The 24,122-nt window shown below is 39.6% G+C and overlaps 1 protein-coding gene across 20 annotated transcripts in view; it reads left to right on the forward strand.

Annotated features, from left to right (window-relative positions):
* Window positions 1-24,122, forward strand: part of SIPA1L1 (signal induced proliferation associated 1 like 1) — a 322,135-nt gene that overhangs the window by 199,193 nt on the left and 98,820 nt on the right. For all 20 annotated transcript variants that reach the window (XR_002831389.1, XM_023761346.1, XM_014463336.2 and 17 more), the window contains 2 exons: window positions 13,910-14,040; window positions 17,854-18,042. Coding sequence is in view for 19 of the 20 variants with exons in the window: in XM_023761346.1 (XP_023617114.1) it covers window positions 13,910-14,040; window positions 17,854-18,042 (320 nt within the window). In the remaining variant the exon portion in view is untranslated. The remainder of the gene's footprint in view (window positions 1-13,909; window positions 14,041-17,853; window positions 18,043-24,122) is intronic.

Consider the following 24,122-nt stretch of genomic DNA (forward strand, 5'->3'; position numbering starts at 1 on the left):
GCTGATTGAGGAGACCTTTTCCTAGCCATTACTTCGTTTGCTGTTCCCATACAGGATTTTTTCGTTTGCACTGACTACACAATTGTCTGTGAGGCATGACCTCCCTGAATCCCATTCAGAGAGATGCATCAACAGGAAAGAGAGGAGCCCAGGGGTTGCCTTGGCTGTGGTGTTTGTTCCCCATTGGTCAAAATGTCAATAGGGTATCTGGTGTGAGGTGGGTGTCACTCTCAAAGTCAAGTTAGTGAAGATGCTCTGGTAGGGCTGGGCCCTCCCTGCTGCCCAGCGGCCAGGAGAAACTGCCATTATCTGGGCTGAAGCTCATTTAAGAATATTTTCCCACTTCCAAAAAGAGGGAAAACTGATGTTTGTGCACCCGATAACTTTAAATCACCAGATTTGACTGTTTTTATTGTTCACCTTCCTCCTACACCTCCACCTCTCCCCACCCTACCCCACCCCCATGTTTTGGAGCATACACGCACACACACACACAAATCAAGTTCAGCAATATGCTGGGCCCCAGGATTAACCAGTTTGAGGACACCAGCAACTTGGATTTCAGCTCCTACTGTAATGTCCAGTTTTCTTTATTTATGCCCCACTCTCTTGTAATCATTTCTTTAGAATATGTGCACTTAACTTAATCTGTACTTGAAGTGACAGCTTTAGCACTCTGATGTACTCTTAATTTTGTTCTCAGAAACTATGCTTCAAGTTCCAGTTTGTTAACAAGCATCAATAAGTAGCTATTATATGTTTTAGTGGAGTATTGTATGGTACTGCTAGAACATCAGGGACACCATTCAGCTAAGCTTATTTGTAAAAGTCTTGCTTATTTTGTTCGTTTTCTTCTTTTTTTTTAATCCAGTGAGTATAGCAACATTAGGCTTGAAGAAACTATTATAAGATGTCTTCTAATTCAGAGTTTTAAAAAGATAATTATTCTTTTTTTTTTTTACTGTTGAGACTATTATAAATGCCCCCCATTTCTTTCCCCTTTGTTTTCCTCCCCCAAATCCCCATCACCCTCCCCCTAGGCCTTCACCACATTATTGTCTGTGTCTGTGCGTTATGCATATATGCATATTTGTTCTTTGGTTAATCTCTTCCAAGTCCCTCCTACACCTTTCCCCTCTGAGATGTCAGTCGGTTCCATGTGTTTAATGCCTCTAGATCTATTTAGTTTGTCAGTTTATTTTGTTCATTAGATTCCACATATAAGTGAGATCATGTGATATTTGTCTTTCTCTGACTGGTTTATTTCACTTAGCTTAATAATCTCCATGTCCATCCACACTGTCACAAAGGGTTAAGAGTTCCTTCTTTTTTTATAGCTGCATAGTATTCCATTGTGTAAATGTACCACAGCTTTTTTATCCACTCGTCTACTAATGGGCATTTAGGCTGTTTCCAGATCTTGGCTATTGTAAATAACACTGCTGTGGACATAGGGGTGCATATATTCTTTCTGGTTGGATAAAGGTAATTATTCTATGTTTAGTTTTGATACGCACAGTGTTATATCTCAAGTCACTCAAGTCAACAAGTCTGTTCCACTGAACCACAGTGTACTCTGTGCTCTTGAACGTAACAGTTAATTTCTGCCACAATTAATATGGAAAGGTTATATATATGTATACTTGATTGTTTTAATGTCCTTGCCTTTTTATTTTTTACTAGAGGCCTGGTGCACAAATTGGCCTGGCCTGCAGGATCAGGCCCAAACTGTCTCTCCGACATCCCCCGAGGGGTCCTGGATTGCGAGAGGGCACAGGCCAGGCCAAGGGACCCCACTGGTGCACGATTGGGGCTGGGGAGGGATGTAGGAGGTTAGCCAGCTGGGGAAGAACCGCAGGAGGGCTCCAGGGCGTGTCCAGCCCATCTCGCTCAGTCCCACTTGGCTGGACCCCAGCAGCAAGCTAACCTACCAGAGAGTCTGCCCCCTGGTGGTCAGTGCACATCATAGCGAGTGGTTGAGTGGCTCTAGCATATCATTAGCATATTATACTTTGACTGGTTGAAGGGCCAACTGGACACTTAGCATATTAGGCTTTTATTATATAGGATTGTGATCACATAAACTATGTGTAATTTGTTTAAAGGGAACTCTCTTAATTATGTAGTCCTCCTCAGGGGGATTTGAAGCACTAACTAACTTACTGAGAAACCAGCCTAGGTATGTTCTGCTGCTGACTTTTTACCTGCTCAGGGCTTCTAGTAGCAAGGAGGCCATTAGGTATGAAAGTTGACATGTTTACTCCTTGGAAGACAAACAACCTCTCCTTTCTTGGGTGTGATCTCCTGAGTCCCAACACTGCTTGTTTAAACCCTGACCTATTACGCATTCAGGGTTCTGTGCTACCTGTGTCATATCAGTCCAGAGGTTTGTGGAAGTCGGTGAAAAGGACATGTGCTTCAACTGCTGCAGCCCAGCACACGAGCATGTTTTAGAATGGGTTGTTCTCCCTTCTTCTCTTACTCACCTCACCAGTTCCTGCCTCTCCTGGGCTCATGATGCCTGTGTGACCCCCTTCCTCCCCAAGGTGCAGGTGCTCTCCCTCCAATGCTCTGAGCCACCCTGCGCCCCTTGTTTCTGGACAATGCTTTCCATGATGCCCTGGTTCATAACCAGTCTAGGCTCTACCTGAAGGCCAGGACCACAGATTAGGTGGGCCCAGATTTGTTTCACAGTTGAGTAAATGTTGGGTGCTGATGTGAAGTATAAGACTTATTGAATTGAGGAGCCAGTGTATCTTGCATTTATAGCATCAGGTAGAGGCAATCAGGGCTCTCTGTTTATATGACCTTGTGTTCTGTGCCAGACACTGAATTAATATGTTATAGTTCCTTTTCCTCTCCTTTCAGGAAATGAGACCACAAGTCTGTGTGTGGTCACAGTGGTTTTGTGGAAATTAACCAAGACCACCAATTGATCCCCACAGACCCAAAACACCACTGTGGAGACTGATTTTTACTATTGTAAACTTTATTAGACAAAACTGATAGATGATAAAATCAGTGGGTGACAGTTTGAGGAGAAATAGGAGGAAAAGCAGGATTTGCATAATTTCAGATCTCCCCAAAGATATATGTAAATAAGGAGAAAGATAGTAAGGTCATGATAAGGACACCTGGCAGATGTTATCTTAACCAAGTGAATTGAGGTCTATGTCATGAACCCCATGAAATGATGAACTGAAAAGGTTATGTCATTTCTGTAGTTCTCTTGCCCAAAATGCATAACCACAGGCCAGTCAGGTGAAATCACCAAGCCCAAATTGAGTAATAAAATCTTTTCGAAGTTGTCTAAGTCTTCAAAGACAAGTACTGATTGAAAAACGGTTACAGACTGCAGGGGCCTAAGCAGTGGTTCTCAACCTTCCTAATGCCGCAACCCTTTAATACAGTTCCTCATGTTGTGGTGACCCTCAACCATAAAATTATTTTCGTTGCTACTTCATAACTGTAATTTTGCTACTGTTATGAATCGTAATGTAAATATCTGATATGCAGGATGTATTTTCATCGTTCGCGACCCACAGGTTGAGAACCGCTGGGCTAAGGAGAAGTAACAATCAAGGGCAACATGGGATCCCGAATAGGATTTCGAAGCCCAAAAAAGACATAGTGGAAAAACTGGTGAAATTTGAGTCAGTCCTTTAGTTAATGGGATTGTACCAATGTTAATTTCCTGGTTCTGATTAATGATGATTGTATGGTGTGTAGTTACATAAGATCCATTGGGGGAGACTGGGTTTAGGGATCTATGGAAACTCCATGTACTTTTGCAGTTTTTCTGTAAGTCTAAAAGCAGTCAAGATAAAAAATGAAAAACAACCCAAAAACCCTTCAGGTAGTCAATAACAGTGGTTAACACATGAACTGTCCACGTGAAAAAGCAGAGCTTCCCCACCTTCCTGTGTCAAAGTGCATCAAGTGACAGCCATGCTTACTGATGCCCATATGTCAGAGAATTTTGTGCTGGTTTGTAGTCTAAAGCAGCAGTCGCCAACCAGTGGTCCGTGAGGTCTGAAAGGTTGGTGACCACTGGTCTAAAGGAAACAAGGGCCCTTTCTATCTGTTATTTTAGTACAGTTGATAACACATAATAGAGCTTGTCACCTCTTTTCCAAATGCATACCTCATTATAACTTTAGACACAGTGAGCCCCTCATCCTGAGTAAGCTCAAAAATACTTACTTTATTGTATCAACTAATTTCCTGGTCTTCTCATGGAGCCTCTTCTTCTCATGGGGAAGCCATTCCTCTGAGCTTCAGGAGAGTGAGGAGAGAGATCTTCCTAACTTGACTTGAATCCAAGTCAAGTAGAAGCATTTGATGATGTAAAACCATCAGCAGACGCAATCTCTTAATTCATATGGACAGTTAGTCATCAAGCATGTAGGCTATACATGGTCCCTGCGCGCATAGCTTCTGCTTTGACTGGATTTCTGCCAGTCTCTGAGGGACTTCCTTCCAAATCCTTCAAAGGCATTTTATATAGGAAGACTTCTTGCTGCATATCTCTGGTAAGGGGTTTTAAATACAAAGAAATTGAGATAGAAGCAGGTGTCTCATTGAAATTGTTTTCCTTTGGATGTTAAATTTTTTTTTTCTCTGAGCTGGCATTTGAATTAGAATTCACTAACATTAGAAGTAAAGATTTGCATTACTATGCATTACTACTAGTATAGTAGTTGCATTACTGTAAATAAAAATATTATAAGCATTGACATTTGTAAATCAAATACATTTTTATACTTTAAAAAATCTTTCTATTATAAAAATTATATATATTCATTACAGAAAAATTAGTAATTGTAGAAAATAAAATTAATCTTTTTTTATTACTAGTGATTTTATTTCTGTCTCATCTTTTCTAATACATGCATATTCATTTTTAAACTAAAGAATCACTAAATACCATCATATATTTTTCATGATTTCATAATTGGTTATGCCATCATTTAAAGTTTCCAGCTTTTGTAAATTCAGGTTTTCCAATTTCTTGTTGTCATAAATAATACTTATATCAGATGTCCCTAAGTTTTTTGCTTTCCTCCTCTGCTCCCTCCAATGACCTTTTCCCAGTTTGGTGAAATCTATGGACTGCCCTTAGAATAATATTTTTAAGTGCATTAAATAAAAGCACAAAGCAATGTAAGCATATTAAATACAGTTGCAAAAGTGCTTAAAATTTAGTGACATAGTAATATCTATGCTTCTTATTGCAGTAACAAATTATCTAAATTCAGGTCTGATAACTACCATAATTTCAAAGTAGTGATGAGCATAATCGATATTTGATATGTCTGCAATAACTGTAATGTGGTATGATTTCTGTTGCTGTCAAAATCACATGTACAGCTAATATTACTGTAGTTTGTTGTCTACATTTATAATGGACAGAAATGCTACATTTCATTTAGAAGTTAGTGAAAATAAAGATATAATTTTTTATTCAGTTCATGAACCCCCTAATTTCTATCCATAGAGAAGTTTAAAAACCTCTGGCCTTATATAAATGACCTCGCTATGTAATTTTCTTAAAAAAATCCTCACCCCAGGATATTTTTTCCATTGATTTTCAGAGAGAGTAGAAAGTAGGGGGGAGAGGGAGGGAGAGAAACATCGATGTGAGAGAGACCCATAGATTGGTTGCCTCCCCGCACATGCCCCAGAGATCGAACCTGCAACCCAAGTATGTTCCCTTGACAGGGAATTGAACCCACAACTATTCAGTTCTTGGGCTGACACTCTAACTATTGAACACACCAGCCAGGGCTTGTTATGTAATTTTTTTCCTACACATTCAATTATTTCCATAAGGTAGAACCCTATAAATTAGATGGTGTGAACTTTACACGAGTTCTTAAGAAAGCTTAGACCAGAAAGCGTAACTAATATGTTTAAGACTATAGTTTTAACATTTTCTTGCCTGCTTTGAATATTTACAATTTTATTTTTGAACATTTATTATAGGCCGAAAATGTTTTTATTTCTTTGATCACTAGTGAGATTGAATATTAAAAAATATAATTATTTGCTATTTGTTATAGATTGATAATGGCCAATAAAAATCTTCCATTTTGATTCTGTTACTCTTTATTTTTCCTTTGTTTCAAATAGAGTTTTCTTTGTACTTTTTCTTAAATCACTTTGATACAATTTATTAATGTCAACATAACTTCATATTAAAGCCTACCTTTTATTAGCAAGTTAGGGAGTCATTAGGGGCTGTTTAGTCACACACAGATTTAAGCCCCACTATTTCATGCAGTTTTGGCAAACAGACCACCTTACTTTTTTTTTCCATTTTAAAATTTTTATATTTCAATTATAGTTGACATTCAGTATTATTTTATAATAGTTTCAGGTATACAGCATAGTGGTTAGACATTTATATAATTTATGAAGTGGTTCCCCCCAATAGGTCTAGTAACCACCTGGTACCATATATAGTTATTATAATAGTATTGGCTATATTTCCTGTGCTATACTTTACATCTCCATGACTATTTTGTAACTACTTCTTAATCCCTTTACCTTTGTCACCCAGCTCCCCAAGCCCCCCAAGCCCTCTACCATCTGGAAACCATCAATTTGCTCTCTGTATCCATGAATCCGTGATAGACCACCCTACTTTTTAAGTTACTTATGGAAAGAAGAATTGGAACCTCAGAGTGCTGTGCACTTCATAATGTGGACAATTACTCTTGTGTAATATTAATTATAAGCTTAGGGGAGTGCTTTGGGACAGAATTCTGGCAGGTGGCCAGTCCTGTGTAAATGTCCATCCATTTTTCTGACCTGCTTTTAATTATGATGCAAAGTCTTGGGCTATTTAGTTCTCATGGAACCTCCACCCTTATAATTAGGATGAGCCCTTTGAGGGTCAGAGACTGAGACTCTGGGTGGAGTGCTTCTCTGAAAGTGCCATTCTTTAACAGTTGGACTCTTAGTGCCTCCACCTTGGGAAATCTGTGTTTCACTTGAATAGAAGAATATGCTGCTGCTGCCTTTTTCTTTTAATTCTCTTGACTTTTGGACCTGCCATATATATTAAGATGTAAGTTGCATGAAAATAAAACAGCTGAACAACTTGAACCCAATAGGCAAAGTTAAACAGCTTTATCGAAGCATGTGTTAGTGTTTCATCCAAATTCTCTATTTCATGAAAATATTGAGCTAAAGAATATTGAGGGTCGAAGTTTATGTTGTTGACTATACTGACAGTGGCATTCTTGTAGCCTACCAAGTAGACTGTTTTAAGAAAAAATAGTTTAAAATGGTGAAATGATTTTAATTCCAGCTAATAAAGTTAAGTGGTCATTGTTTTATTCTTTATTAGTATCTTTAGTGTCCCCCTTCTATGGTGACTGAAGATGCCTTTTATAGAGAAAAGTTTTCATCTTTCCTTCTGCATGGTCACTTAGGGTAACTAAGAGTAGAATGTGAATCTTTTTGTGATTTTAACATCTATTGCTATATTAAAACACATTAGAAGCCCGGTGCACAGATTCATGCACCAGTGGGGTCCCTTGGCCTGGCCTGCACAGATCCAGCTGAAACTGGCTCGCCGACATCCCCCGAGGGTTCCCAGATTGCATGAGGGTGGTTCTCAGGTGATGCACCCCGGAATTGGGCTCCCTCCTCTCTGGTTCCAGGTGCGTCACCTGAGAACCGCAGCTGCCAAGTCACCACAGCTCAGCAGCTCCTGCATTGCGTCTGCCCCATGGTGGTCAGTGCGCATCATAGCTACTGGACGGTCGGACGGTCCGGACGGTTGGATGGTCACTTAGGCTTTTCTATATAAGATTGTTATATTATAACACACACATAAGTAAATAAGTGCTTTCTGAAATGGGTAGTGCCAGTCCACAGTGCCACCAGTGGTATATGAATGAATGTATTATGCCCCTACCAAGGACTGTTTTGGGCTTCTGAAATGTTGTCACTAATTTTAATAGATGCAAGATAGTGACTGTTATTTGCTTTCTGTTTCTTTGATTTGTGTTCATCAGTTTGTTTTTCCTATTTAAAATTCTAAGTTAACAATTCTAAAGAAATATTTGAGCCATGAATTATAACTTTACATGTTTTATATAAAGTAAAAATATATTTTTGCTCATAGTGATATACAGTCCAGATTATGCTGGTGTCCCTAGGGAAATGTACAACTGATATTACTATGAAGTCTGCAAATATCATGAAAAAACCAGTACAAGCGATCAGGATTCACTGGTTGAAGCCCTACAACTCTTGTGATTCTATTTTTCTTTACTTTTTTACAATGAAAATGCCAGGCTTAACTTCTTTTGCCTTGTGCCCACATGCTTATCTGTGGGTCATAACCCCATGTGATGTGAAGTGTGCTTGATCTAATTACTTGGTGCTTTGAACTGTTTACTATTTTTCCTCTCTAAGAATGTGAAATTATTATTTGTTATTGGAAATATGTCAACCAAGAATATAGCTATTTATGTGGAAAATTCTAGTGATGGCAGAACTGATCACTGGCACTCTTTGTACCATCCTTGTTAAAACCCAAGAACCAGAACTAATAAGAAAACCTCAGGCTAAACATCTGTTTAGGTGTTAAATATGAAAAATAAAGGCAGGGGGGAAATCACCCACATATGGAAAAAACATTAATATCTCTCCCATTATACACAGTGAATCCTTGGCTCAATAGTACATCAAGGAATAAAGCTTTATGTATGATCTGGCTAGTTAATCCCTTTAGGTACCAAATTTTATTTAACTATTTTATTTATAATACAATTTTGGAAACTTGGGAAGATAATGTTCTATACAATGGCTAAGAAAATGAACTTTGGAATCAGTAGTTCAAATAATGTGTTTGAACTCTGGCACTGCCGTTTACTAGCTGTGGCTGGGAAGTGGCTTGCTCTCTCTAAATCATAGTTTCCATATCTATAAAAACGAAGGAAATACTGTATTTCCATGGTTTGATAGGAATATTGGAGTGCTTGGCAAAGGGCCTCACTTTGCTGCATTGTATCTAATATAGTGATTGCAGTATTGGTTTGAGGCATTCCAGTATGCTGGCACTAAAATCTCATTATTTTTGGTCATGTAATAATGTAAAACCTGCATTTCAAGTCATCCATTAGCAGATTTACACACCTGACCGTCCAGTTCCTCTTCCCTTCCTCTGGCTTTCATCCTCCCAAATTCTCTCATCCAGGGCTCCCAGCCTTTCTTAATACTCATAGGCTGTGTCTCCCCTGTCCTGGCTCCTTCTCTTCCCTTTCCATAAAGGCAGAGCTGATTGTGGGTCTGGCTGGAAGAGCTCTCTGCAATTGGTGGATAGCTCCATTAGTGAAGGAAGGAGGAATAAATGAAAAATGCTGCAGCCTGGAGCAGGTAAGAAGTGCTGCCCAAAGGCTGTGGTCTAAGGGGAAGGGACTGCAGGCCAGTGACATCGTGGGACAGGCCAGAAGGACCAGACTGAAGGCATCTCTAAAAGGCTGGTGTTTTAGTTAAAGAAAAAAAATCTGAGTCATTTGTCTTGAGATCAAAGTTTAAGGACTTGAAAATTCAATCTAAGGTGACTGCTGAACCAGCCTCCTCTGCCACTGCATTAGGATTTTGAATGAAATCAAGTGTTTGTGTGTCTGTTAGGAGCAAACAGACAATGGACAAAAACAAAACAAGGGTTACTGTAAGAATAATACTTACTCAAGTTGAAAGACTTTTTGAATAAGCAGAGTCTAATCATGATAGTAGTGAATTTAACACAGGAAACCAACCCAGAATCTTCTTCTACACCAATGAAACTGAAGTAGTTGAAGACCAATGGAAATGCTTTTTGGATATAATAGCTAGAGTTCTCTTTTAGTAAAAAAGGATAGATGTTTCTGCACAAACACACATAAGTTTTGAAAGCTCTTCCCAGAGTTATCAAACCAGAGATGAGTGTGTTTAAAGATAGATTCTGAAGAAAGTGTTAGAAAGTTAGTGTATAATTATCTCATCACCATTCCCCCAACTCAGAAATGTACTTCCTAAGCAGCTGGGGAAAATTGCACAAAAAAAGTCAGTGTTGATGATGACACACACACACAAAAAAAACATTTAAATGATCTTTAATTTTTTGGTTTTTTTTAAATGAACAGTTGTCATTTTTATGTAGAGTTTAGTTTCATTTTAAGATAACACTTATTTTATCTGATAATTTATACTAAGATGATTGTGTTTAATATTTATATTTTTATAAATTTACATTTTTGTGTTGTAACATTTCTAAATTTTTGTATTTGAAGTGTGTTAAATATTTGGTTTCACTAGTTTGTATTTTTATGAATTTTAACACTTTGAAATAAAGTATTAGTTTTAATATACCAAGTAAACACTTTCATTGTGCTCAAGTATTCAGTCACTCTTCTAGAGGATGTCTAAGTAATATTTCAGATTAGACATGGAGGATGAGAGGACTTGGTCAAATAAAGTGTTGTGGGAAGAATGTTTGGGTAGAATTTTTTAGGTGAGAAAGGGCAGAGTGAGTTTGAACAACAGAGAAGTTCCGTGTCAAAGGTCCTCCGTTCAGAGGATGATGGAAAGGTCTAAGTTGAAATGAGTGGTAGGCTGGTGACAGGTTGGGAGGGCTTTGGGAAGCCATGAAAGTATGCAAGGGCCCTTGGGAAACCCTGGGAAGGATTTTAAACTTAGTAGTGATGGTCAGATTTGCATTCTACAAGGGTCATCTGGCTGCTGTGTAAACTAATTGGATAAAAGCAAACCAGTTAGAAGACTTACAAACATCCATGCAAATGGTGATGGGGAAGTCAGTGGCCAAGGGGTGGAGACAAAGTAGATAGATTTAAGAGAGCTGTAGGAACTTCAGTTTGCAGGCATGACACTGAATCTGGCATGAGCAACGAGGTGAATGTGGTAGCAGTCAGGAAAAATCAGGCTGCAGGGAGAGCTTCGTAGGTTTGGTGGAAGGTGATGGGTTCACTTTTGCAGATGTCCATGGGACAGACAAATAGAGTTCCACTAGGTAGATGTAGAGATTGAGGGCTCGGAGAGGTCTGGAGTGAGCATGTAGACTTTTGACCATAAGCAGCATTGAGATGGCAGTTGAAGTTCTGAGAGTGGATGGAATATTCAGGATGGGAAGAGGAAGGGAAACTGAGTAATAGCCAGAGTGATAGAAGGAAAATCAGGAGAGAGTGCTGTCACAGAAGCCAGAAAGAGTGCTTCTAGAAAAAAAAAAATGAAATGATCCACTGTGGCAAATGTTAGGGAGAGTTTGAGCGAGATAAGGACCAACCTATCTATTTGTTTTTAACTTTAAAGCTATCATTGGTTACTGCAGTGGAAGTCAGATTATAGTAATTCTAAGGTGAGGAATTAGGCAGCCCTTTCAAGAATTCCTGAAGGTGGATAAAAGTGTTGCCGGTGTGTTACATTTAAAGATAAAGAAGACTTGAGCTTGATCAAGTGATGATGGAAATCAGTGAATAGAGAGGGAGAAGTCAAAGGTCAAGGGAGGGTAGTCAAGGCATCAGAGCCCCTGGGAAGGTGGACTGGGTGGAGGTCAGCATTTAGGGTGAGATTGAGTTCTGGGTTGTAAAGAGAAGAAAGCAAAGGTCTGGATCCAGGTAAGCTTGCAAGTATGATGGAAAATGAGGACATTTGCTTCTGAAGGGGCTTCTTTGTTTTCTCTGTGATTAGACAGCATTAGCATTTGCTGGGATTGGGGAGAAAGCAGGTGCGGGAAGGTTGAAGGAGAACGGAGAATGTTTGAAATATCTGCTCTGGAGAAGGGGAGCTGGTCAGGGACAGCTTGGGAATGAGTTGAAGTTGCTGAAGAAGAATTGGCTGTGGCCTGAGATACATATTTATGAATTTCCCCGCAGCAGAGGCAGCAGTCTCACCTGCACTTCCTGAGATGTGTTGGGTGTGATTAAGAAGTTCCTGGAGAGTTGGGTTTCAGTTGAATCCCTGACATGCAAGAAGCAGAATGTAATGGATGTGTCTCACACTCATCTTGATCCCTCCACTGTCGTTCTGTGCTGCAGTATTAAATTATCTTCTTGCCTGGCCAGTGTGGCTCAATAGTTGAGCGTCAGTCCATGAGCCAAGAGGTCACCGGATCGATTCCTGGTCAGGACACATGCCTGGGTTGTGGGCTCGATCCCCAGTAGGGGTGCGTGGGAGAGGCAGCCGATGGATGATTCTCTCTCATCATTGATGTTTCTCTCTTTCCCTCCCTCCGCCTCTCGTTATCTCTCTCTCTAAAATCAGTAAAAAACTTTTTTTTTTTTAATTACCATCTGAAGTTACCGAAGTGTGAATGGCCCCGGACTGCTGTCTGTTATTCTTTAAGTTCTTGTCTGCTTTCTTATACTATTTCAGCCTTCTCCCTTTCTGTTTTCTTCCTTGTTGTCAGTTGTTCCATCACATTGCTGTCTGCATGCAAGTCCGTATCAGCCCTACACTCTGGACTTTGTCAGCATCTGGAATTATCACACCTCTGGGCTTGAAGACCAGACAGCCAAGCTTATTAAAATTATGTGCAAAGTAAGAGTAAATCACCTCTGAGTGTGATTCTCACAGCTGTGCTTTGAGGGTGTACCTGAGTGTTTGTACACAGATTTTGTGACATTTATTGGGTTGTTTCTCAGTTGTATATGAGATGTTTGTTCCTGCATTTCCACGTGCTTTTCTTTTTTGAATCTCCATAGATTATGATAACCTTCTTAAAGAGCCCTCAATATTTATATCTTTTATAGTTGATCTTTAGTACTTGCAAAGTATTTTCATATGTATTACCTACATTTTAAAACTACAGATTTGATATTTTATGCTGTAATTTCTAATTCTCAGGGATTTTGTATGGGAATAATGTGTATTTTCAAATGTTACGCATTTTGTATGAGAATAACATACCATGTCATAACTCATATAGTCATGTCACATGTAAATGATACAGAATGGTGTAAAGTAAGTATTTTGGAAGTTTGAAAAATGGGTTATTTACTCTAGCTTTTCATATATTTCTGTGTTTTATGGACTTCCTCATTTGTGAACATCTCATATATGTATCAATTTTTAAAATTTTAAAAGAAGTGTATGCACACATATACAGGTGCATAGTAAAAATCACTTTTTAAAATTTTCTGTAAATTCATTTAATTTTGATCCTGACCTTTGTTCTTGTCAGGAAGAAGGTAAATCAGTCATAAGGAGACTTCCTCCAAGGTTCTGCTAATGTTTGGGGTCTTGAAGAGAATTCTCTGAATCATAATAAGTCACCTGGCCACACAGGTTACCTAGGAGAGGCCCGTTGTCCCAGAGCACACATGCCCTCCGGGTCCAGTGGCCTTGTGGGATGCATTGGAGCTCACTCTATGGAAAAGCCATTGGTGAGGCCCAGTGCTCTGGGATGGAGCTCTTTTCTCCGAGCCCCTTTGCCATCGTTCCTGGGCTCCCTGGGACCAGAGTGCTGCTCAATGATGCACAGACCTTCTTGCTCCAATTTAGGGAAATGTTTTTTCAATCTTGGGGAAGTCCCTCTGTCTTCAAACTCTGTTTTCAATAGACTTGGGGGATTTTTTGTTTGTTTTGTTTTTAAAGAAAAACTGAATATCTCAGGCACAAACTTTCCCTTCGGCAAGGAAGAACACACAGTGTAGCCTATTTATGGTAGAATGTAGGGAGAAAAAGCAAAGAAACTCAACAGGCCACCTCTCTTCAGTGTTACCTGCTCTAAAACTATACCTGTGTAGCCAAGGCCTTGTTTTTATAACACATCGAAGAATATTGATGTTTGTTCAGTGTGTTTGCATTTTATTGATATAAAGTAATTTCTGAGTGATCTAAATGTCCAGCACAACATCACATTTTAATTTTGTTTTGTCTTATTTTACTTAAGAACACTGGAACTATTTTGGGGCTGATGAGAATCTTGGTCCAGTGGCTGTGAGCATTCGAAGGGAAAAACCAGAAGAAATGAAAGAAAATGGATCTCCTTACAACTACCGAATAATATTTAGAACTAGCGAGGTAAGTTGCAAATGAGAAAGGTGAGGCTTAATGGAAGTGAGAAAAAAAGTATAGTGGTAGCAGTAGCAAAGCAATTAAATTTAATATCACCTGATCACAAATGTCTCCGAAAGACACAAAGCCCCCTTTCATTCATTCTGGTGGCGATAGGGGTGGACAGAATGGTTAGAGCTAGAGCCTTTCTTTCCACTGAGCTCTGGATAGATGCAATAAATGAATGGAAGTTTTGATTCAGAGAAAGATATGTCCATTGCGTGGGGCCCAAGAAATTGGAGCCTTCAGAATCTCAAATGGGATATCGCCTGTCCTGCCGTGGTAGCCAGGAAGTGCCGAGCCAGTGGAGGAGCTGGGGCGCTCACACATGGGAGCACGTCACCTAGGACTCAACACACTCCTCCCAACGAATGCTTAGGGTACTTCTCGACTCAAGGGAGGGGAAAAGACTTTCCTCCTCCTCCTTTCACTTCACTGTCTTTTGGACCTATTCTCTGAGGCCTAGAACATGCACTATTGGAACCAGAGGCTGTGTGATGTGGGGGAAACAGGCCGCTGGAGCAATTTAGGAATCTAAGTACACGTAATGTGTCAGTTTTTATTTTTTAATGAAATCCAGGTTCAAAAGAGAAAAGGAAAAATAAACTAGCCAGCAAAGCATTTCTTAAAAAGCCAAGAGCAAATTTGGGATTATGAAGTTCTGTCGTGTTTCTAAACATAAATTACTGTGCCAGTTATCCATTTATTACCTCTGAGCACTTAGGATCATTGTCATACACTAATGCCTAATACCCCCTTGAGGTATCTAGAAAATAATAGTTTTGAAACTAGTTTAAATGGGGCATTCTCCCATTGAATTTCAGAGGTTGGCCTCACTTAGTCATTGTTCCTAAGCTCAAACTCTGGGGAAATTAAAAATAAGATTTTCAAAGGCATGACTTTAATATCTTAATGTGTACATATAGCAGCCAGAGTGAAATGAAGATTAACATGCTCCAGTGTACTTTTCTCCATGCCAAAGCTAATTGTAAGCATGTAAATCCTTCTGTTGACATGAAAAACAGAGAACACACTGTGTTTTTGAAGTTGGTTGAAGGTAGTTGGTCGTTTCCAGCTTCTCAGATCCACCAGATTCCTATGAGCCGCAGTTAGCTTACACCCAAGTATTTCTTTTTCTCCTCCCAAGGCCTCTCTGATTTAAGGCCTCTACCTTAATATTCCTTTTCTGCTTTTAACCCATTTAAAATTTTTCTTCTTGCCACTGTCCTATCATCCTTCAGGCCAGAAGTTGACGTTTTCTAAATCAGCACTCTCGCAGTGGTTCTCAACCTTCCTAATGCCGCGACCCTTTAATACAGTTCCTCATGTTGTGGTGACCCCCAACCATAAAATTATTTTCGTTGCTACTCCATAACTGTAATTTTGCTACTGTTATGAATCGTAATGTAAATATCTGATATGCTATATGTGTTTTCCGATGGTCGCGACCCACAGGTTGAGAACCGCTGCTAGAGCCTGTCCCTGATTTCCATGAGTGTACCTGTCAGCTTGCCTGGCGGGCACTCCACACCTAGCCCCAGCCCCTCTCCCCAAGGTTACTCCTGTCCTATAGCAAGGTGACCCCTTAGCTGGGTTGGGTGACCCACACTGACTCTTCCTTCCCACCTCCGTTCTTTCCTCTCTTGCCACCTTGGCCTGGAGTGCTGCACCTGCACCTCCCTCCGGGTCCCTGGTCTTATGGTCTGTCCTTGTCCTGCTGACCCATGAGAGTGATTAGGTCTCTTGCATCCATTTCCCTAGCTTTTGATTGAAACATCCAAGTCAAATGTTGTTCTTGGTTCAAAAAGTCATTACCACTTGTTTTCATGTTCAAATTAATGTCTGGCTGATGACAGCTCCGTTATTCTAGTTGTTCAGGCCAGAAACCTTGAAGCTGCACTTGATTCTTCTTTTTTCCTCCATCCACCCCAGCTCCCAAATCTTCTTCCTCTTGACACCCCCAAGTATAAGCAGAATTTGTTAACTTTGTCTTCAAAATATGTCTAGGATTCAACCACTTTTCCCATCTACTGCCTGGGTCTGGGCCAGGGCCAAGCCACCACCATCTTTCCCTGAGAACTGTCTTCCAGCTTCGGCCCAGCAGGGATCCTTTTGAAATGTAATCCAGATCTTGTCAATCCTCAATTCAGAATCCTGGACTGGTTTCTCATCTGCCTCTGAGTACAAGCCAGTCTCCTTAGTAGCCTAGGAGACGGGCACATCTGCTCGGGGACCTCATGTCCAACTCCCCTCATTAGTCTGTCCCGGCCACACTGGTCTCCCCCTCTGGGGCAGTCTCGGGGCACCTCCACCATGGGTCTTGGATGCTCTCTATTCGTCTGCGGTGTGATAGTCTTCTCCAGGCATCCTGTTAGCCAGAGCTCTCTCATTTCCTTCTGGCCTTTGCTCATAAATCACAGGGGGCTTCATCTAAAATTTCATATCCAATTTCAGGCTTTATTTTTTCATGAATTCTTAGCACTATCTCACATATTGTTCTTATTTTTTTTCTTTTTCTGTCTCAGTGAGGATGGAACTTTTATCTGAGTTGTTCATTACTACACACGTAATACCCAAAGTAGTACTTTCTATCCCCCACCTCCCTCCCTCCTTCTCTTCCTTCCTCCTTCCCTCCCTCGACCTTCCCTTTCTCTTTTCCTTCTTTCCTGCTTTCCTTTATCCCTTCCTTCCCCTTCTTCTGATGTTTGTCACTAGCTTTTGTGTAATTTTTTCTATCCAATAAAAATAATCCTTAAATGTGGATTCATTGTAATATCTTTATGAGGCTCTTCACAGAAATAAACTAACAAAAGTCCTTTGATAGAAATGCTCTAGATGTCAGTTTCAGGCGATAGCTCCTGACTTTGTGAGACAGGCATCTATATATATAAAACCCTAAGTGATTGGAATGACCAGTCGCTATGATGTGCGGGGGGGTGGGGCCGGCCAGCCAACCTACCATGGCCCCTCCTCCTGGCTTGCCCTGGCCCCGATCAGCCCCCTCCACCCCGATTGGTGGCAGGGCCAGCCGGCCAACCTGCTGCTGTTCCCTTCCCCTGGCAGGCCCACCCTGATCAGCCCCAATTGGGGCAGGACCAGCCGGATCCCCCCCCACCCGTGCACGAATTCTTGCACCAGCCTCTAGTATGTAATAAAGTAAGACTTAGTTTTCGTGTAGGGACTTCTCATGCTATTAATTTCTCATGTTAATAAATACATCAAGAATAAAGAACATGATGCCATGGCCAGTGTGGCTCAGTTGGTTGAGTGTTGTCCCATGCATCAAAAGGTTGCTGGTTCAATTCTTGGTCATGGCACAAACCCAGGTTGCGGTTCAATTTCCAGTTGGGGTACATATGGGAGGCAACCAATTGATGTTTTTCACATTAATGTTTCTCTCTCTCTCTCTCTCTCTCTCTCTCTCTCTTTCTCTCTCTCTCTCTCCCCTTTCCCTCTCCCCCCTCTCCCTCCTCTCTCTCTCTCAAAACATCAATTAAAACATAATAATAAATTAATTATAAAAAAAAGAACATGGTCATGCCAGTCCAGTTGGTTTTAGTAAATAGCATCAAGATAATAGAAATACAAACAGATTTCTCTTTCATTTTAATTGAAAGCATCCTTGCATAACATACATTTTTAAAAACTTGCATGTATTTATAAGCATGACAGTGTGTTTATGAATAACATCTTATGGCATGTGCATGTTTTTAAGCCCAGGAACTTATGAGGACTCTCTCCTTTCTGGAAGTTGTTAACAGAAGCGGCCCTCTCTTTCAGCTCATGACACTGAGAGGTTCGGTCCTGGAGGATGCCATACCTTCAACAGCAAAGCACTCGACAGCTCGGGGGCTGCCCCTGAAAGAAGTGCTGGAGCACGTGATCCCGGAGCTCAATATCCAGTGCCTGCGGTTGGCCTTCAACACTCCCAAAGTCACAGAGCAGCTCATGAAACTGGATGAACAAGGGGTGAGTGTGGCTTAGAGAACATTCTTCAGGCTCAGGTTTCCTTTAGGCTTCCAGAGCATAGACCTTCATAGTTCTTTTTTTGACAAGGAAAACTGATGCCATTTATTGTGAAGGGTATTTTCTTTGCAATTACTCATTTTCTTTTTTCTTGGCTTTCTGAACTCTGAACATTTCTCATCTGATGAAATTCTCTATGTCAGCATTGATGGATATGATATTTGAACTCTGTGCAACTCTTGGTAATCTTCCACAAATGTGGATTTTTGAAGTACTCTAGTAGTAGCAATAACAGTAATAATAATAACTAACACTAATGAACCCACTCACCAGGCTCTATTTTAAGTAAATTAAATATGTTATCCCATTTACTCTCCCCACCCTATGAGAATGGGACCGTTACTATCCGTTTTAGAGACAAGGAATCTGAGGCACAGAGATTAAGTAGTAAGTTCAAGTTCACACAGTTAATAAGTTCAAAGCCTGTACTGTTAGCTGGTACAACACACTGTCTTAAAAGCTTAAAATGTTAAAGACTATTAGTACACCCAACAAAGTATTTAGCCAAGACTAAATACAAACTTTAAAAAAGTGGGTTCTAATTAGCAACAAAATGAAAATACTGAAGATTTTCTCACTTCCATATTTTTTAGACCTTAACGTGGAGACCATTTGGTCAAAATACAAATGCCATTTTATGAACAAATTTTGATGGTATTTCCACAATTAATAAAAAATTTCCATTTTATTAAAATGAATGGAAGTTCAGAAAAATCAGTTTCAAAGTATATTTATTCTTTTAATTCAGCCAGTAGGACTATATCATGGGCCAATAAGTTGGATGTAACTTTTCTAATCACTGCTCTCTGTCTAGTCATTTCATTTGTCATAAAGATAATGTCTATTCCATATATTTATTTCAAATAGGCTGTGAGCATTGATGTTTATAACATAAATATGAAGCAGTTTGAATGCTTCAGATGACTACTGATGCATAAACTTACTAATTTGGGGGCTGTCTTCCAATAAATATTTTAACAAAGGAGGAGTAGAAAAATGATTAGGTTCAACTTTATGGATTCAGTCTTTTTAGGAGTCAGTTTCAAGGAGAATAACAACATTTAGACATTGATAATTATATATGGAACTTTCTAAATTCTACATTAGGACAGATTATCTATATATATAAAAGCCTAAATGATAAAACGACTGAATGACCTGTCGCTTTGACATGCACTGACCACCAGGGGGCAGGTGCTCAGCGCAGGAACTGCCCCCTGTTGGTCAGTGTGCTCCCACAGCCAGCCTCCCGCGGTCCCTCCCTCCAGCCAACCTCCCGCAGCCCCCATGGGCCCCATCACTGGCCAGGCTGAGGGATCCCACCCATGCACAAATTCGTGCATTGGGCCTCTAGTATTATATAAAGGAGGTATTTATTGCCATTTTCCCTTTGTTTTAACCACATCAAGTAAAAAATGGGTGCCCCACTTGTATACATTTTATGAGTTCTCTGGCACTTATGCCTCTCTTTGTGATTACAAATGTTGGACCAGAGGTGGGGCTGATCTGTGATGAACACTCTTTAGTACCATCAGTACAGGAAAGATAACACTATAATGAGTTCAATTTAAAGCTAAATTTATTTAATTCACAAACTATCCATTCTGAAATTATGAACTTCTTAATCCTGGTGGAGGGGTATTAAAATATACTTTCCTTCATAAATTATTGGTAATAATATGTGTTAGTTCTTTTCTTTAATGCCTTTCTGGCATAATTAAAATTTGGTAATTTAAGTGAGTCTCCCAGTTTTATTTTGGAAATTTTACTAAGTAGTGGAGTCTAGGAATTTAAAACCTGCTATTTTATACAAGCAGCAATTTAGCTGGACCAAGGGGCATCCCCACTTAGCCTGTGTCATTTCATTTATATCTTCATAGCTTTCAATGCCAGAATTATACTGTTAAAAAACAGACACATACTTAGGCATTTTGTCTGGGGAGTCATTTTTGGGGGAGGAAATCTCATTAACACCTTGGAATCATTTTGAGAAACAGATTATTTGGGCACCTTTACAAATACAGATTTTAAAACGAATGCTTATAATTGCAGTAGATTATGCATTGGAGTCATTGCAAAGCACTTTGGGTTTCCATCTATGTCATCACTTCTTAAAATGTCATGCTTTGTACGTCTTTACATTTGAAAAGATTCATGGTGTGATACCGAGAAACTGGACTCACTAAAAGGTAATTCTAAATCTCCTTTTAAATTTTATTTAAGTGATTCCTTTAATGTTTTCTCTAAACAGCTTATATAATTATGCTTGGAAGAAGAAAACTATTTCCTTGGTATATTGTGGTATTGTGCCTTTCAGAACTTTGGTGCCTTAATTTCTCATTTTACCACTTTTAAAAGCTGAAATGAACAGAAGAATAAATGAAAATTATTTCTATAAAATATGAAAGAAAGCATTTCACAGAAATATAAAAATTTGTTTTTATTTGACTCTGATATGTATGTTGGAACTGACATAGGCATTTTAATTCCTGAAGTTTTAGAAATGAACATACACCTTGTGATTTACTCAAGCTCTCACATTCTCCTTCTTGAAGACTTTCTGGGCCCTTCACTATGTACTGATGTCCACCTCCATTCTTATATAATGGGAAGTAAGAAAATGAAACTGACCTGACAATGATTTCACAGTGCCAAGAATTTAGAACAGGTTGTGACTCAGAAAATTTGGTTCCAGTCTGGATTTAGTTTATCCATCATAATCCTAGGTCTTCACTTAATTAGACAATTTAGAGCATCTCTTATGATGAAAGCAAATACCTGAATATATGTTTACTTACATGGTTCTAAGCCCTTCACCGGCATCATCTGATTTCATCCTTAGCACCCTGTGTGGTGGGTTCCGGTTATTGGCCTTTTTTATACTTGGCAGGATTGAGACTTTGAGAAGTTCCCAGGGCCATTTTACCTTAGCAGTCCTGAGCACTGGATACCAGTTTGCCTCATACTACCTTTTGTTTTTTAAAGATTTGCAACTTTTCATATACTTTTGTGTATCTTGAATTTTTTTTATCCTCAGAGCTATGTTGTGAAATATCAGGAATTTCATATCTATTCAAGCCAACTTTTTAATAAATGGCCAACTCAGTTACTTTTGGATTTGTTGTTTTTCTTCATCAGTCATTTAAAAAACACCTTTATCTCATCTACTCTGTGCGAGGGGAATGTGAGGTCGTCGGGCCAGGCCCTGTTTGAATTCACACGTATGAAGCACTTAGTACAGTGCCAGATGTGGTGAACATTGAAGAAATAGTAGCTGTGATTGATAATGATAAAATGATAACTTGTTAGTAGCCTTTTACATACATTATCTCATTTAATCTTGGTAAGTAGCCTATGAGAGAGCTGCTCTTATAGGTAGTAGGATGTATTATGCTTACTTTCACAAGTAAGCGTAACTGCTTCAAATCCAGTAAATGCTTATTGAACAACCACTCTTTGAAGATTATTAAATACTGTAGAGCAGGGGTCCTCAAACTACGGCCCGCGGGCCACATGCGGCCCGCCAAAAACATTTATCCGGCCCGCTGGGTGTTTTTGCCGCTGCTGTGTGCATAGGAATTTGTTCATAGTTTTTTTTTAAACTATAGTCCGGCCCTCCAATGGTCTGAGGGACAGTGAACTGGCCCCCTGTTTAAAAAGTTTGAGAACCCCTGCTGTAGAGAATAAATAGGCTGGTAAGACACTCCTTAACCATGGAAAAGACAAGGTCATAAGTTACTGTAATGGAAGTTAGGTCTAATATAACGAGTATAATAAAAGAATTGCCAATGAAGAGCAATGGAGGTGCAAACCAATGGGGCCAAGTCAGGATTGGTCAGATGGATCAGGATGAGGAGCCCTTGGAAGGAAAGAGGATTTCATCAGGCCAGGGAACAAGCAGGACAGGGGCCTAGACTCAGAACAATAACAAAGCTTAGAGAGACAAAGGGCGGCAAGCAGTCCAGCTGAGCAGGAGTGTGAGGCACATACAAGAGAAAAGTAAAAATAGGTATTTTTATTGAGCAGTGATTAAGGCAGGCAACTAGATGAACAATTTACATGGATTCTTTTAATTACTACTCAGCAGCTTTGCTGTAGGTGCTATTATAGTCCTTGTTTTACAGACTGAAGCGCTGAGGCACAAAGAGGCTGAAAGACCCCCAGATCACAATTAGGATCTGGTGGAGGCGGTCTCAAATCCAGGCATTGGACCTGGAGAGCCCACACTCTTCACCCATCACCCGTGAGAGGGAGAAGAACTGGACAGCTGGCTCCATGCTTTATTGCTCCAGGCTTCAATGCCCAATATTAAGTATAACATGCTAAACCCAAATGAAACTGGAGCAGAGCTTAAAAATACTTACAGTTGCCAGTTTGCAGTAGAGAAAATGGATAGTCCTGTTTTCATTAGGATATGTCAAGTTTTATGTACACAGTAGTGATTTTACCTAAATGAGTATCTATACTATTTTTCTAGGTATTTATTAAAAATGCAAAGAAATGAAAATATTTATTGAGTTCTCTTTTCTTTAAAAAGTTAACCTTCAACTTATTGAAATTAAAGGGGAAAAGTATCTAATTAGGTCTGTAATATATATCTCAAGAATAGATGTAAGGAAAGAAGCAGTGTTTGGTTGATAATAAATAGCAGTCATCCATTGATTAAGGACATGGGTAACATTATTTGCTGACTTAACCAAATCATTGCCCTGTTGCATTATTTTATTGAGGACAAATGGATTTGAACCAGCCACTTTCTTCTTTGATGTAGGCAGCTGAATTTAAACAAAGAATCATAGGGAAAACACTTTTCCAAACCCATTTTCTATGAATGAAGCTTTGGCAAAAGAATTACCCTTTCTGAAATTTTAATCTTTTCTTAGATTATATCAGCTAATGCATGTTTAAAGTTCCCAGGGCCACCAGATTGGTTTCAGACAATTCAGCATATGTACATTGTCAGGAAGGAAATAGCCATGATAGTCATCAGGTGAGGGGAAGAAGCAGCCGCACTTGGAACTCTGTCTTGTCTGTTCGCAAGTAGTGTTTGCTCTGCACCAGCTCATCCACGCTCTTTCCCCAGCCGAGGCTGGGTTGGATGACTGTGAAGTCCTTTTCAGTGCTAAGTAAGATCCCGTGGTTTTCATGACTGATAACATAGCATTCAGAAGTCTTTGGCTGTGGTAGGGCTGCAGTTTGCAGGGATGGAGCTAAGCATGGCTAGTAAGACATGCAGTAAGGATTTTTTTGTTCACAGTCCAAAAAGGACAGAACAATTGATTGCAGATATTTCAGTCTTCTTAATTTTATATTGTGGATTGTGTTTTAAATTCAGCTTTAAAATAAAAAGTTAAACTAGTTTTCTTTCCTACAGGACTCAACTAGCTATTATCTTCAGATGATCCAAAAATTAAAGTAATTGTGTTTATGTCAGGGGATCCCAGTTCTACCTTGTTCGTATCTCCTCTCCTCCTTCATAGTTACCAAGTTTTATTTTATTTTATCTTATTTATGTATTGCTATGTTTCTTTATACAGATATCAACAAATATGCATATGTAGCTTATTTCCCCATTTTCTTATACAAAATAATAGAGGCCCGATGCACGAAATTTGTGCAAGGGCCTCAGCCCTTGCAGCCGCGGCTAGCCCCAGCCCTCGCAGCCCCGGCTTCGTCTGGAAGGTCGTCTGGATAGTCGTCTGGACGGTCATTCTGTTGTTCGGTCTAATTAGCATATTAGTAGTAGCTCTTTATTATATAGGATAGCATGCTGTACATGTTGGGTTTTTTACTTAGCAATGTATTTTGAAAATCTATGTCAGTACATGGATTGCTTTCCCACTGTTTTTACTGTTACATAATATTCTGTCATATTGCTGTACCATAGTTTATTTCATCACTTTCCCTACTGATGGGCATTTGGATTGATAACATTTTTTTCTTATTACAAACAGCGCTGCAGTGAAGAGTCTTTCTCTGTATAATTGAAATTCATCTCAATCTCAAGTTAAAAAAGGTGCCTT

Source organism: Myotis lucifugus, unplaced genomic scaffold (genome assembly GCF_000147115.1).
Source record: "Myotis lucifugus unplaced genomic scaffold, Myoluc2.0 scaffold_207, whole genome shotgun sequence".
NCBI lineage: Eukaryota > Metazoa > Chordata > Mammalia > Chiroptera > Vespertilionidae > Myotis > Myotis lucifugus.